The 17,042-nt window shown below is 27.9% G+C and overlaps 2 protein-coding genes across 2 annotated transcripts in view; both read right to left on the bottom strand.

The window, feature by feature from the left end:
• Window positions 1–7,137, bottom strand: part of LOC135924618 (nibrin-like) — a 28,558-nt gene extending 21,421 nt beyond the window's left edge. Inside the window, exons 1-6 of the mRNA XM_065459708.1 lie at window positions 7,035–7,137; window positions 6,374–6,534; window positions 6,111–6,306; window positions 2,233–2,369; window positions 524–641; window positions 275–453 (exon numbers count right to left, since the gene is read on the bottom strand). Coding sequence (XP_065315780.1) covers window positions 275–453; window positions 524–641; window positions 2,233–2,369; window positions 6,111–6,209 — 533 coding nt within the window. The 5' untranslated portion in view covers window positions 6,210–6,306; window positions 6,374–6,534; window positions 7,035–7,137. The remainder of the gene's footprint in view (window positions 1–274; window positions 454–523; window positions 642–2,232; window positions 2,370–6,110; window positions 6,307–6,373; window positions 6,535–7,034) is intronic.
• A 3,754-nt stretch (window positions 7,138–10,891) lies between these two features.
• On the bottom strand, window positions 10,892–12,686 carry LOC135924510 (adenine phosphoribosyltransferase-like). Its single transcript, XM_065459566.1, has 5 exons — window positions 12,485–12,686; window positions 12,264–12,418; window positions 11,783–11,865; window positions 11,654–11,732; window positions 10,892–11,577 (listed from the first exon to the last, which is right to left on the bottom strand). Exons 1-5 carry the CDS (start codon window positions 12,571–12,573, stop codon window positions 11,438–11,440), a joined length of 546 nt encoding a protein of 181 aa, XP_065315638.1. The 5' UTR covers window positions 12,574–12,686; the 3' UTR covers window positions 10,892–11,437.
• Window positions 12,687–17,042: the final 4,356 nt, after the last annotated feature.

The raw sequence follows: 17,042 nt of genomic DNA, 5'->3' as shown, positions 1-17,042 counted from the left end.
TAGTTGTTAACTCAAACCCAAATATGTCGGATTACATTTAAAAAAAATAATATCTTTGTTTTTAGAAAAATTAACCTTTTCTTCTCAAAAATATCTATTGTGGTTATTATTATTATAAAAAAAATATTAACATACTTTAAAAAAAAACAAAAAACAAACATGGTTTATAGAATGATATATTGTATTCATTAGAGATAGAAGGGGGGGGGGGGGTGTTGGATTTAAAAGGATATTTACAAAAGGTGACAAATTTGCAAAGGGAGATATAGAATACATTTGCCAGTCTTGGTAAATCTCGTTGACCCATTCTTGAATGTTATCTGAAGTCATCATTATGAGCAATAATTGTTGATGGGTAGCCTTTAATGTGATATTCCGTTGATATTGAGATAAGGAATCAACATATTGACATTCACCACTGCCACTTCGTATAATCGGGTCGTATTTGCAAAACTTTTTATTATTATTTTAAAAAAGTTTAAGCAATTTTAAAAAATAATTATAAATAAAAGATTGGATAAACTTGTAATTTATCACAAAAGATGAATATCTTGTTGCTGAATAAGCTAACTCTCGATGGGTCAGGACCGAAATTATATTCAGGTTTTAGCAGTGAGGAATCCGTTATTTCCGGCATATAGCTTTGGGCAAAATAATATATTATAGAATAAATAAATTGGTTAATTAATTAAAAATTAGTTAGAGATCTGCAACAGTCTGGTCCTTTCCGATGTGTTAAGACTTTTTAGTATTATTATCAGGTCCGGTTCTTTAAAACATTTGTATACAAAAATTTAGGGGAAAAAAATAAATAATGCAATTTAAAATAATTATAAGATTACAAAATTTAAAATTTTGCCTGGGTTTGCATCACCAGTTTAGGGCCGTGCAAATTTCTGGATAAAAAGCTAATGTTATGTTGGGGGAGGGGGGGGCTGTAGGGTTATTTTTCAAAGCAAATGATAAAAATTTGAAATAGGGAATAACCTAAATTTTGATATTCCTTTTATGTGTGTTATCTCTATAATATTTTTTCCTCAAAAATCTTGCCTGAACGTGGTGAAGAAATGACCCCACTCTGAATGTCGTCTGAGAAGAGAGGTTGATGACAGGAAAGGCATATGATCATAAAAAAATATGTATGGGGTACAGCTCATAGTAAACCCTGGGCCTTTTCACAGATCCCTGCAAAGTGATTTAATCGCAGCCCGAGCTCGAATTTTAAAAAAATTTGTGTCCAAGACCGACCCAAGCACAAGCCCAAATTTTTGGTTACAGCCTGACCCTAACCAGATTAAGAATATTTTAAAATTTTTTACCATGTCATTAAATATTATCTTTTGTATTTTCTTTGGTCTAAAATTCTTGAGTTCTAATCTCTTTCAAAAATTATTTTTAAATTTAGATCCATTTTTTGAACAATTTTATAAATATAAAAATCTGAGACTACTTAATTGAAGAGATCTTAGATAAAACAAAAATTTTAAGAATATATTTTATAACTATTATAAAAGATTAATATTCTAGATTTAATGTTGGCTGTATAATATAATTTTTTTTTAACCTGATATAATATGATTTATGCAAGTAACAGAGTTTTAACTAGTCACAATTACAGAAAATTGTTAATTTGAGAAATGAAAATTACAAATGATAAATAAAATATGTTTGATAAAAAATGGCATTATTTCTGATTGACATATCGATGAAACAAAATGATAATTGAAGATATTTTTCATATTTAGAGGGTAGGGTAGGGCTTGAAACGGCCCATGCAGCAGGGTACTATCCTATTCATAAGACCTCCGCCAAAAAAAGATTGGGGAACACAGTGGTATCAGAAATGCTTAAATTGAGACCTATGTCTGTCTCAAACACCCTACCCGCGTAAAATTGGAACACTGCTATTACTCGAACAGGTTACCTATATGATAATTTAATGCAAAGGTCACGATTTAAACAATATTTTTTAATAAATATTTCTTTTATGAGGCTCGTAAATTTAATATATAAAATCGATCACTTTCTCGATGTCCCGTTCCAAATGGCCTATTTTACGGAGGTCACACGGTCATCTTAACTCCACTTTTGGATAGGAAATTAAATCTTTAAAAAAAAATTCTAACTCATTTTTGAAAGAAAGAAAGTGGAGAGGGAACAATATAACATGCAAGCGACAAAATAATAAAGCGCAGTGTTTAATTAAATTAGTGATCATGTATTAAAAAAAACTCTTTAGTGTTCGGTTTTTTGAAATCGAATTTTTCGTTTTCGTCTGTGGTCGATATAAAATCTTGGCATATCTTCAGGATCCTTTTCAAATAATTAGAGTTTACTATAGGCTTGCCACACATCAGGGCAGACAGAACCTTTGTTGAGTAACAGTAATTTTAAAATAAATTTTATGCAATGCAAATAAAAATGCAATTATCGTTTACTTATTCCAATGTATATCATATACAGCGCTACTGTTTTTATCTTTTGCATGAATCACCCCCCCCCCCTTACCCTTCTCAATTAGAGAAGTAGATGTATTATACTTCTATAAATTCCTTTTAACAATTAAAGCCTCTTATAGATCCATCTAAGATTATAATAAAGACATAAATGCATTGTTCCTTTTTTTGGTTGCAATTGCAATTAAGATGATCAAATGTCTGTCGGGGATAATGTTGTTAAAAGGCTAACTCAATACTTTATTTGGAAAAATATTATGCAAACCTTAAGATTTTGCTCTTAAGTGGCACAAAGGTTTGAACATCTACTAATGAAATCTCGAGGCTTAGACAATATTTTTCTGGCTAACATATTGACTTAGCCGTTTTTAATTAACAACACTAGTCAGGGATAGATGCAATTCTTTCAGGCCCATCCGTCCTTGGTACCTCTCCCACCTATAATAGACAACTCTAAAAATGGGTCCAGTCATTCAAAAAAAATATTACAAGTGAAAGTTTCAAAGTTTCTAAAATTAAAATGTGCCATAAACATTTTATATTTGTTCATATTTTATCTTATAACATCTTATTTTTGGTAAATGGGCGTCCAAGAGAAGATAAATCTGGGATAGCGGGGTCTTAAGGTCGAAAATTTTTTCGTCGCGATATATATTTTTTTTTGAATAGATTGTTCAATTTTTTAAAAACATTTCTTTTTCTACCATAACTCGGGATAGATTCAGCGATAGAAAATTTTTGCATTTTTGCATGAGTTATTAAATCAGAAAAATAAAATAAGATGAATATTTATAACTTCTTACGTGAATGTATTCATTAAATTGTGCTGTAATAATTCTTATATAGTGAAAATAATATTGTGTTGAATTTTATATTGTTTATTTCATGTAGAGTTGGATAAGTTGCCAGTGATTTGGGGCCCTGATGATCATTCTTTTATATATAATAAGTTTAAACAATTAAATTAAGAAGAACGTTAACTAATGGTACAAATATTTTATATAGCACGTGATTATAGCTGGGTCATCGCGTTATTTGAGCCAATTTTTTGCTGACTAAGGAAAACGGTTAAATGTATTTTTTTTTAAGTTTAAAAACAATCATCTCAATATCGGGATTTTTTTTTTAACAACTTGGAAAAAGAATTAAATTAATCCGCGCCTTAACGCTTAGTTGATTTGCATGTGTGTGTAGATTGGTTCAAATTATCCGATTAACCTTTACCCAATTATAACCAGGGGACGGTGTATTAAAAAAGATATTAATTAGAGGTAATAAAAACTTGATAAATTAGTTAATCACGAAAATTAGTATATTGTAAGTAAATTAAACTAAATTTCCATTATTTCAGTTCAGAAACCATATTCTAAATTTAAACATTAATAAGCAATGCCATATTGTTTTAGGAAAAATGTAAACAATCCAATATTTTGGACCAAATGCAATTACATAATGTAATTAATATAAGTAGATATAAATATATGAATATAGACATGGCCGACAGCCGGGTAAAGTCACAAGAGTAGAATATAGAAGGAGGGGTGCAATGCCCTCTGGAAACATAGTGGGTGCCTAAATGGAAGGAGATAATTCCCCGGAAAAAAACCCTCACTAATTAAATTTTTTATTCGGGGACTAATTTTCGGTGATTCGGTTAAATGATGTTTGATCCACTAGAACAAAAATCTAGAGACAGTCACTGCTAACAGATATAAATGATAACAAAATTAATTCAATTAAAAATTTGCCTAATCTTAATATGTAATAGGTTTGGTATGAAGCGACACTTTACCACGATACATTCGACGTCATTTTATAACAACGATACTTTCTCACTCATTATTTGATTACGCGACACTTTATTATGATTTATTTGATGGCTGAATTTTATTTATTTGAAAAGTTAAGTTTTTATGATATCTAATTTTTTGACTTTTTGGTTTTGATTTCGATATTTAAAAAATTTTTTCTTCTAAATACTAATTGTAAAATTTTTTATGTTATTTATTTTTATTCTGTTCAAAAATTAAAAATATTAAAAAAATATATATAAAATATAATTATCTAAAATAGCAATATATCAAAGGCTATATGAGAAAAATAAAATAAAAAATATGATTAAAATCTATAAAATGTAAATAAGTTTCAACTGCATCCACCTTAGGACATATAACCTGCTAAATATAATTTTATTAGGACTTGTGTTGGGATAGTTCTTCTCAATCGGAAATAAGCTCAGAGGAGCCATTCATTTCTTCAAATATTTCTGTCAATATTTCAACTGCATTATTACTAGGACATATGATCTGCTATACAATCGCAAGTCTTCATTAAGCTCATAGACTTCTTTTAGTCCCAAATATATAATATTCGTGGTATATTTTAGATGGAAATAGCATCAATCGGTGCCAGTTCAAAAATCCACCAATAACTTCCTCGAAAATTCGGCTGGTGATAATTGTTTTAGCTCCTAAATTTTGAATTATATCTAATAAAATATATAAAATGTTTACGTTTATCATCCTTGACTCATTCGCTAAATAAAATCAACATTTCTTATCAATCACGGTCGTCGTAACTTAGAATTTTACCTTTTGCCACTTAAACTCAGGTAAAGATAGCATTTAAGCTATTTTTCCTAAAAACTTTAGTGAAAACTCTCTTATATCTTTGGCGAACCCAAAGAATGTCTAAATATGTAGATCCAATTGCATATCTATTCGCTGATTTTTCATATTTACATTTTATTAAACTTTTAATCAAATTTTTTTATTTGTCATCATATAAATGATATTTTAAATGATAAATATTATATATATATTTTATTTTTAAATTTAAATAAAAAATTTAGAAAAAAAAAAAAATTTTATTTTTGAAAAATAAACAAGTAAATAAATCGCGTTATAAAGTGTCGCGTTATCATATGAAGGAGTGACAAAGTGTAGTCTTGATAAAATGTCGCTAGGTGGTAAAATATAAATTCTCAATTGAAGTTTTTAGTTTGATAATTCAAATAGATATAAATGAAATATACTAAATTACAAAAATATTAGGATAGTGACAGAAGTAGATGTTTGTTAGATCCATTTGGAATGGGTCTAATATATAGGAATGTCTACTGGGGTGTCCAAGCATCCCAAAAATTTTATTTTTACAAAATATATAATAAATATCAGAGACCTGCAGGCTTGGCCTAGGTACACAGGCTGGGCTGTATTTTCATTTTTTTAAATATAACCATGTTGGGCCTAATTTTTTTTAAAAAATAAAATACCCAGGCTGAGCCATATATTTTAAAACCAAATATTTTAAATCACCACTATTAGCTATAAAAATTAAAAATAGGGCCAAGGCCAAAAAATTTATTTAAAAAAAATCCTAGCCAGGCCAAAAGCAACCTTACCTCTACAGGTCTCTGATAAATATCTTATACTTTAAACAAATTTAAAGCCCCCTCCTCATGTTCTAGCAAACTCTAGACTATACATCTCTGGGCCTATACCTGTTAGAGGTGTCTCATCCTAAAAATGGGATATATAATTGGACTGACAATTGATGTTCTATACATAATGGTGTCAGATGTTACAACCATTATAAATGATTATGATGTAAGAATAAAATAGTAAAATTATTTAACAAAAATTAATTAGATACTTTGGGTGTCATATTCAAAGTGTTCATAAGTAGAAAATCACAATTTTGGATGTGAGTATGATCCAGATTTTTTTCATATTGCCACCAATTATCATACATATTGTAATTTAGTTTTGAAGCCAAATCCACAATCTCTGATTTTTCTTGGACATCATTTATCAGTGATGTTGTAAAACAATCATTTTCAGAATGAAAACTATAAAATGATAGATATTTCATATTAGCTCATATTTTATAAAATAATTTTTTTTAGAAAACTATACTGAAATTTGCAGTTTTGAATCCCAAATGTTATGATATCCTCCAAATAAATCCTAATTTGATTTCCATCTATGTTGTTTTTATTTATAGGCTTTCCATTTATAAATGTCCCATATTTAGAAAAGTCTTGCAAGGTAAATATTGCAGAGCCATCAGTTATATCCTTAAGAGAGAAGTTTCATGTTAAATTGTATATATATAATAAATGCTCTATATATAATAAATGCTCTATATATAATAAATGCTCTATATATACAAATAAAGTAATTAGTGTTGTAATTATGAGTATATGATAGAGATGATTTATGTTGGAGAGTGTTGTATATTTTTTAAAATGAATAATGTTTTTTTTTATTATTATGTTTGAAGGAAAAAGAAAAACAAGGGATGATGATTTTAATTAAAAAGTTTTTGATTTTTGATTGTAAAGTAGATAAAAGAATTATATTTTTATATGAAAGTTTTTGGATTTAATTTTAATTAAATAAAAGAATTTTATTTTTATACAAAAGTTTTGAATTTATATTAAATTGAAAAAAAAATTAAAGAATTATTCTATTAGAATTCTGCCCGTTTAAACATAAATTCCACATTTCATTTCATTTTAACTAAAATATATAATAGTTAGCATTAAATAATAATAAATATATTTTTAATCAATACTTTTTTAATATATAATATTGCGTGTTTTCGAGAGATGGATGCATCATCTAAAATAATAATATTACAATTTTTTCTTCCAATTGAGTATTCTTGAGAAATTAAAAGAGGATATTTATCTATGAATTAATTAAGAATAAATATATGGTTATAAATTATACCCTACTTTTATTTAGTGAGTTTATGAAAATCCACATTTTATAAAAAAATTTGAAAATTGGATAGATAAATCAACTCATATGTTTCAATGCAAATGAATGGGTAGGAAATGTTAACCAATTCGGCGAAGAACATGTTGGGTTGGATAATACTTTTTAATAACTTTTTGATCAGATCTGACCCAGGCCTGAAAAATTTTTGTAGGTCAATATCTGGCCCATATTATATATTAAAAATTTCCAAGCGTCCAAGACATAAATAATTATGAAAAATATTTCCCAAACCCAGCCCAACCCATAATAGTTTTGAAATATTTTTCTCAACATTTCCCAAGCCCAGCTCATAATAATTTGTAAAAAATTTCCACAAGACAGGTCCAAGACCATATTAATTTTGATCTAATATCCCAACTCATAATAATTTTGAAAAATTTTTCCCAGGACCGGTTATTGTTATATTTCTTATATAATATTATTAAATGAAAGTTAAATCTTTTACGGGTTAGCTTCTAGTATGTATAAAAAACGCGTGAATACGTAATAAGTGAAACCGGGAAACCCTTGACGCACCTTTTAATAACAAATAATAACAAAATCAGGTTTGTCCAAATATTTTTATAAGAAATAACAAATCCTAACTCGTTTTATTGGAGATAACCCACAAAATTAAGTTCAATTCTAATGACAAAATTGATTTTTTATAATGCTGAATGATTAATGTTTGCTTCATTATTTGTTATCCTTGAAATTAAAATAATATTTATCCTGTAAAAAAATTGATGTTAATTTCTAGTCCTTTTTAATATGTATTCAATATATTTATATTATTCACGTTTTTATATATAAAAAGAAAATTCTTATACTTTTTTGTACTATGATCAATTAAAATTATATCTAGAAAATATATTGTTATTTATTCTATTGGCCTATTGTTGTTTTTAGAGAAATTTAGTGTATATCTTGCCTTTCCGAAATTATTTATCAAAGAATTTGATAAGGGCCGTATCTTTTTGTTAAGAAATAAAAAATGCTATTTAAATTACAAAAATGCCATTCAATATTAATGAAACTTATTTGCAATTTATTTATATATTTTTTAAGAAATATATTATTCTTGTCAATCCATATAAATTTATTGATCCAACTCTTAAAAGTAGCGAGATATCGATATCGCTTTTGCCAAAAAAAGTAGCGCGCTACCTGTTTTACTACCCATCAAACAAAAGTAGCGCTTTACCGATCACTACCCATCAAACAAAATTTTTATAAATATTTAAATATAGTTAGTTTTGATTATAAAAAAATGAATGTAAAAGAACTATAATTTATGTAATAAAAATAACTATTTATGATAATATTCATTTTGTTGCATTTTTATAATAAAATCTTTTCTATAATAACATCCCCAAGTCTAGAGCTGCGATCAGAAAATATAAGTTTCGCCTTATTAAACAATCTCTCAACACTAGCACTTGAGCCCAAGACAGTATTTAATTTTATATACATATTTTTAGTATAAGAAAAATTAACAAAAATACTCAGTTTTAGATTTAAAAAACAAGTCTTCGGGATTTTCTATTATATTAGTATCATTTATTTCAAAAAAATAATAAATGGAAGTCGTTTTTATTGTTCTAACCAAGGCATCTTTGTCTGATTAGTGTCTGGTCTGGCCACAAAAATGTTGTACCAGGGGATAAAGTTTTATTCATCATGATAAATGATGGACCAAAGACATTGGCTGAGCTGTATCAATTATAAAATTGACAATAACTTAGCCAGTTTCTGAAAAATATTGGCATGTGCAATATTAAAAACAATTTAGCTTGGATTGAATTGGTCTTTTTGAATGTAGTCTCCCCTATAACAAAATTATTAAGATGTCTTTCTATCTCTTTAAAAGTGTTGACATGAACATTATAAAAATACTATTTGAATTTAAAAATGACAATCACCACTAAGTGTTTATTGAGGTTATAGCTATAATTGAGGATATATATTTTTTTACAGTTTGAACAAATAAATTTGTAGCCACCTTTTGTTTTTCCATTAATTTGAAAATATTTTCCAATTTTGTTGTAAATGGAAAATTTGTATTATGGTTATTTCATTAATATGATAATTGTCTGACTCCTTACATCTATTTGGATATCCTTATTGAAAATATAAATTTCAGAATTTATAAAAATTACAATCTGTAACTTACTTTTATTTTTTCTTTCAAGCTCTTATTTCTTATATTATTCTTATGTATACAAATGTTTATTTTACCGTTTATTAATCAATAATATTGTAATAAAAATCATATAAATAAAACAAAAAGTCTTCTTTTACATTAATTTCAAGGTTTTTCATATCCTCCTTGAACAATAATTTATTTGCAAACTTTATTATTATTATTTATTATCGCTAACGCCAATCTTCTTTTTCTTTTATTTATTTACTTGTTAATATCATACACCATATTATCGATTTTGTTAATTATCATTAGTCATTCCTAATATATTCATTATTTTTCACTCACCAACCGACTCATGTTTAAATCGCCCTTCCTTGACATTACTAATTATGATATTTTATTTAAATTTTCATGTTTATATATACATTCATTAAATTTAAAAAAAACAGCCAAGTAGCGCCAAAAAAAGAGCGCTCTAAAAAAATAAATAATTAGAAAAAAAGTGACGCTTTATTAGCCACAGCTACCAAAAAAGATAGCGCGCTACTTGTAGAATTACTTTAACAACTCTGAAATATATGTTATTTTTTTAAAAAAATGATGATTAATTATTTTTTTGTGTATCTGTTAAAATTTTTAGCAAATCCCTTTTAAGGCACTTTATTTTTTGACGAAAAAGCAACAAACTAATTATGAGCTGTCGTTTCGAGTCTGAAGAAGAAATAATTCGCGCATAATTTCATCCCATTTAGGGTTGCAGGTGAAAGAAATGAATAATGAAGGCTTACCAAAGCGGCGTAAAATAACCATCACATCCTGATTCATATGCCTTAAGTTACAGATAAAAGAAGACAATTTATAAATAGAAATAAGGTAAAATTATCTAATTATGAGTTATTTCTGGCCTTTAAAGAACAAATTAGAGGAATGTATAAAACTATCTAAAATACGTAGAAACATTTTAAGATTCTATTAATTTTGAGTTAAATAATAAAATAAAATTTTAAATTATGTTTAAAACGTTAGCCTTTTCATATTTACAATAAAAAAAAAAATTCTAACCAAAAACAAAAAATAATGCATCTACTAAGTATTTTTCGATTTGCAGTTAAATTCTGAGCTCAATGATATAATAAAATTTGAAATTAGGTTAAAGATGTTAGCCTTTTCCTCATAAATGTATTTATGGAAAAAAAATACATTGATAAGGCTTTTTAAATAAATTTAATTATAATTCCAGATATAATATAATTAAAAATTATGTTTAAAATATTAGTCTTTTTCTCCATCATACTATTAACTTCAAAAAAATAATTTTTTAGACCCGTTAAGAAAAAAATAGACCATAGTTAATTTAGATTCATAGTTTATTCTTTTCCAATAATATTAATTAAATAATTTACTTTAAATTTTGTTTTGAAAAAAAATTATATTCATATGAAATCGTAACCAAATTAAAAATTTAACTTTAAAAAAAATTAATACAATAAAATTAAATTAAAACAATTATTATAAAAGTAGAAATAAAAATTTTGAAAAGATAAAAATTTCCATTGCTTAGATGCAGCAAATATTATATTGACTAATTTTAAAACTCAATTGATTAAATTATAAATACTATCTTTATAAAAACAGGCAAAAAAAATAATCCAAAAATAAAGGAATCAGTAGTTACTTAAACCAATATCATCATTTATAAAAGTATGTTATTTGATATAAAGATGAGGGAGCTAGAAAAGTCACCCCCCCCCTCTGGCAGAAAAATATGAACACATCTCTAGTTAAACTATTTACAAATAAGCATTGTTTGAATGAGATTTAAAATGATAGCATCAAATTTATCGATATAAAAGCTTAACATGATTATTTAAGTCATATTTAAAAAAAACTTACAAATCAATTTATAAATATTTTATATATTGGCTGCATTTAAAAATGTATTAATATTAAAACAGCATCATAATGACCAAATTGTTAAATAATATCACAAAATTATAGAGAACCCAGTGCATATTAGGATTTCTTCACAATAAGGTTATTGCTTTTCATAAATACACAAAATAATAATTTCAAAATTGTAACATTGAATAGAAGTTCCTTTTTCCTAATTTGTCTCTACCTTTTAAATCCATCAATTCCATGATGACTAAGCATAATACCACATTTCCTCCAACTGATTCAACCAAATTGCAAGATGCATCCATGCTACCTATTGTAAATCGTTTTTTAAATATCATTTTAATAAAATATATCTTTTTTTAAATTAAAAATATTAAAAAATAAACCTCCCGTGGCTAATAAATCATCAATAACAGCAACATTTTTTCCTTTAGAAATAGATCCTTTTTGTATTTCAAAGACATTCTTATAAGGTTTGAAAGATAATAAAGAATAAATTAATATAATATTATTACTGATCCATATTCCAAGTTGTAACTAAAACTTATTATTTCACCAGGTAGTTTTCCTTTTTTTCTAACAGGTACAAATGGGAGTTCTTAAAATTATAAAAATAATAAGTTAAGTTTAACAATTACATAGAGCATAAACTTTATTTTGGAGACCTGTGGAGGTATTATTTGCACAGCTTGCTCCAGATTTTTTTAAAATAATCATCTGGGTTTAATATTTTCAGGCCTGGCCTGGATTTTTTAAAAATATGTTATATTTATTTTTAATTTTTATAGCTAATAATGGTTATTTAAAGTATATAGTGTGGTCTACCCATTTATTTTTTTTTAAATTTTTTAAGCCAAGCCTTAGGCCCAGCTCTGGTAAAATAAGGCCAGGCTAATGAACCCAAGCCAGACCTACATGTCTCTGCTTTATTTATGAAAAAATGAATAATAATTTTGATGCAAAGCTTAATTTAATGTTTTAAGATAAAATAATAACTTAAATGATAAGCTAAAAGTGGAGCTATAAGAAATCCTCTAGCATCTAATCCAACTATAATATCGATATTTTCAGAATTTTTTGAAATTTTATTTTCTATTATTTCAATCATATCATGTAAAGCATTAGGATTTTGAAATACAGGAAATATATCTCTATATTAAAAAATTATGTTTATTTTAAAATATAATAGCAAATACATAAATAATAAATCATTTTACCTAAAGAGAACCCCTTTTTTAGGAAAATCAGAATAGGGTTTTATCAATTTTCTAATTTCATCAAGTTTGTCACTTTCAGATTTATTCATTTGATGTAAATAAGATAAAATGAGTATTGGATTAGAATTTTTATTTAAATTTTTTTTTAATATTTCACTTATATTTTCAATAACATTTCAGAGACTTTTTTTAAAAAAAAGCAAAAAAGAATATATTATGCTATTATATTTTAAAGTGACATGACACTTATAATTTATTTATCACTCATTGAAACAATCATATGGTCAATGATGTATAACAAATATAGATTTTATTAATATTTTTATTCTATAAGAAAAGGTAGTTTTTGATTATTAAGGTAATTTTATATGCTTTAGAATCTTTGAGAAAAAGGAAAAAAAATAATGATTAGGCATGACGCATAATACAAATAACCATCGTCTACATGAGCGGGGGTAGGATTAGTTTGCATCCTATTTTTTGGAGGGGTTAGGCGGATTTAATGGGGGTAGGATAAATTGGGGGGGGGGGGGGGTTATCTATTGAATTTTGAGATAAAATAGAACAAAATTTATTGCTGTAAAAATTAATAATTTTATTATAGAACTATTATAAAACATATTGCAAACAATCACACACATTGTTTCCTAAATAAAACTTTCTGCTATCCTTTTAAATTACATTTAAAAGGTATAGATATTTCAGCAAGCTCATAAAGTTATAAACATGAATTCATTGTAAATAATGGAAGATTTAATTGAATTTATTATCTAAAAAATAAATCCTTTATATTCACAAAATATATGGGCTCGATGGCATACGCCCCATTTTTCTCCAGGACATCACTTCCCCCTCTACATGCTCACAAACATCCGTTCTCCCCAAATTAACAAACTTATGCAACAAAATTTTAAACAGTGAGGTTCCAAATTTCGTTTCACCTATCCTCTTTGGTGCCAGGCTAATTGCACTTCAAAAACCTAATAATGATATCAGACCCATTGCCATTGGTTCTACCTTTCGCCGATTAGTAGCCAAGATGATATCATCTCGAATTAAGCATGATGCTTCACGTCTCCTAAGTCCCTTCCAACTTGGTGTAGGAATCCCTGGTGGCTGTGAAGCTGTTGTACATTTGTCCAGATTATATCTTGAAAATTTACCTTCTAATGAATCCTTGATAAAAATTGACTTCTCTAATGCTTACAACACACTCGCCCGGAACTCCTTTTTGAGTTCTTCAAGTAATCTTTTTCCCAGTTACACTAAGTTTTTTTATTCGTGTTATCAACAGCCCTCCACTCTTCTGTTTGATACCTTTAAAATCCCTTCCGTCGAGGGCATTCAGCAGGGAGACCCCCTAGGTTCCCTATTCTTTTGTTTAGGTATTAATGACATCATTAAATCCATCAATTCGGTCTGCTCATTATCCTTGCATTCCTGGTACATTGATGATGGTATTCTTGGAGGATCCAATGTTGAAGTCAATAAAGCTGTGAACATCATCAAGGAGGCAGGATCAGCTATAGGACTCTCCATTAATCCAGAGAAATCAGAATTTATTCCTATCAATACAATCGAACCTAATACTAACAAATTCAAACTAACGACTCTTGACGGTCTCTATCATCTGGGAGCCCCTGTTGGTGGTAACTCTGCTATTTCTTTCTTTCTTCAGTCCACTTTGGATACTTTGTTAGAGATGGCAGATTTATTTTCCCTTCTTCCTTCTCATAAAGCCTTTTTCCTGGTGAAAAATTTTTTCAATATTCCCCGTATTCTTTACGCACTTCGCTCAACTGCCATATTTAAATTCCCCATTCCACTTGGAGTTTATGATAATGGGATCTAAATCCTTATCGAAAACATTCTAAATCTTAAATTCCATGAAATTGCTTGTACACAAGCTTCTTTACCCACAAAGATGGGAGGTCTGGGCCTCAGATCTCCATCTGATCTCGCCTTAACGGCCTTTATATCCAGTTGCCTACTAACTAAAACATAATAAATCCCAATTCTTTAAAACCCGACTCTTCTTTTAATGATGCAATCATCGAATGGAGGACACGAATTTCTGCGGATCACCCTCTTCCTGAATCTAATAAGCAAAAGGACTGGGATAGGCCTATTATTGCACTCTGCGTTGAATCACTCCTTTCCAGAATGCAATTATCAGACCGTCCCTTATTCTCTTCTTTGCTTAATGGTTCAGGCCATGAGTTTCTCGAGGCCATTCGTCTATTAATCTGCAATTACAACTAAATAAAAACGAGCTCACACATGCTATCGGTATCCGTTTAAATTGCCTTATTACCCAACCCCACATTTGTTCAGGTTGCGGCTCCGCAGTTTTGGGCAATGGAAGACATAGTCTTCATTGTCGCTCATGTAAAGGTCGAATTGTAAGACATAATCAATGCAATTCGATCATTCTTAGAGCTCTTAGATCTGCTCAAATCCCCTCCACTCTTGAACTATCCGGTCTTTTCAGATCTGATGGGAAACGGCCTGACGGTATTTTGCAAATTCCTTGGAAGCGCGGTCAATTCCTGATCTGGGACTATTCTTGTATTGATCCACTCGCTCCATCAAATCAAATAGTCAATATACTCGAGAAAAAGGAGACACTCAAAATAGCGAAATATTCCGAAATCTCTCAAGAATATATTTTCATCCCCATTATTTCCACTACCCTTACTACTTTTGGGAAATATGTCTTATCCTTTTTCAAGGAACTCGGCTCCCACATTCGTCAACTAACTGGTGAACCCCGCGAGGGCTTCTTCTTAAGGCAAAGGCTCTCCATCGCAATACACAAGGCTAATTATATTAGCTTCATAGGCAGTCTCTCCCCACAAGATTATCCTACCTAACCTCAATATATTTTTTTTAAAATTTTTTTTTTAACACCGACACAAACATATTCTCCAATACTATATTTATTTATTTCTTTAAAATGTTTTTTTTTATATATGTATATAAATATATATACAAATATTAATTATTATATATTTTTTTAAATTAATATATATATATTACTTTAAGATATAATCATTAAGTAGAGATAGATTAGTTTAAGTTATCCTTTATAAATTCTCTGAAAAGAGTATCATTATAATTAAAAAGGTGAAAATAATAATGGGGAAATATCGCCTCCGAAGGTGGCGGGATTTTTTAGGGGAGTAGGTAAAGGTTTTCGAAGGGGGTTTGCATCCAGTGAAAATCCTGTCATATAGACGCTGCAAATAACCTTAAGAAATACATAATTATTTTTCATTTTAACCGTCTAAAAAAATATGTAGGGGAAATCATTTTTCATTAACATATTTTTTATTTAAGAATACATTGACCGACAAGCAGAGTTGTTAAAAGATACTTTTTAAATGGATCTAGATACAGATACATCGTCTAAATAATATCTAGATACAGATATTTTAATCAAAAATTTATCTAGATATAGATACCACATTTTTATATCTAAATACAGGATCTAGATACTTGTATCTAGATTCTTTAACAACTCTGCCGACAAGTAATACCAAATTATGTTGTCAATCAAAATATACGAAAGTTAGAGGTGTCATTGGCTATTGCGGGGCTCCAAAAATTATTTTCACGTTACCACTTTTTTTATCTAACATTATCTAAAATTACCTTTTTTTAAAACTAACTTGCCTTTTTTATAAGGGTATAAAAAAATGTAAATTTTGAGGGGAGCTCTTTCAATTGGAACTTGAGCCCCCCCCCCCCTCCACTAGTAAAGCTACCAATGAAAGCATGTAAAAACAGCACTAAGTTAAAAATATGGTCTACTCAATGACAGGTATACTACTTTTATTGTTTAATAATCTACAGAATCTCATATTTTATTTATAGTAAAACCAGAATCTGGCATATTATACACTCACCAGAACCTGATAAATATATCAATAATTTTTTAATATAATTAATTTTTAAACATAGGACAACTTTATTCGCCAAATGTGGAAAGACAGGAAATGTGAAATTGGAAATAAAATTCCTCAATTATTATAATCGTTATGCATTTTGAATATTCATATTAAATAAATCACAACCAATGAAAATTTTATTCAAAAATATTTTATTTTCATAAAGGCCTAGATTAGAACTCACGCTAATATATTATATTATAAACTATAAAGTATAAGTGTAGCTTGACTAAGACCAATTAGCTATTGTTTATTTTAAATAGCTTAGACAAGTATTGTTAATCTACTAAATATATTCTACTTAAACGACATCTGGAGCCGAGTTTTGGGTTGAAAAAATCGAGTGAAAATTGATTCGAATTGAGAATTCAGTTCTTAAACTTAAATTATGTTCTGCCCCTAGAGATTGTAAAGGCTAGTGACTTCCCTTGACCTCAAAGATGAGTAGTTCATTATCACCTTTATTCAAAAAATAATATTAATTTTTATTTTCGGTTATATAGAAATAAATAAAATTAACAATGTAGAAAGACAAGCCATATTAAATTTTTATTCAAAAACTTCGTTTATTTGTATAAACCTAGTTTCTCAGTAAAAACAAAACATCA

This window comes from Gordionus sp. m RMFG-2023, chromosome 2 (genome assembly GCF_954871325.1).
Source record: "Gordionus sp. m RMFG-2023 chromosome 2, tfGorSpeb1-WG-v2, whole genome shotgun sequence".
NCBI classification, from domain to species: domain Eukaryota; kingdom Metazoa; phylum Nematomorpha; class Gordioida; order Chordodea; family Parachordodidae; genus Gordionus; species Gordionus sp. m RMFG-2023.
The sequence above is the reverse complement of the archived record's forward strand: the minus strand, read 5'-3'. Positions and strand labels throughout refer to the sequence as shown.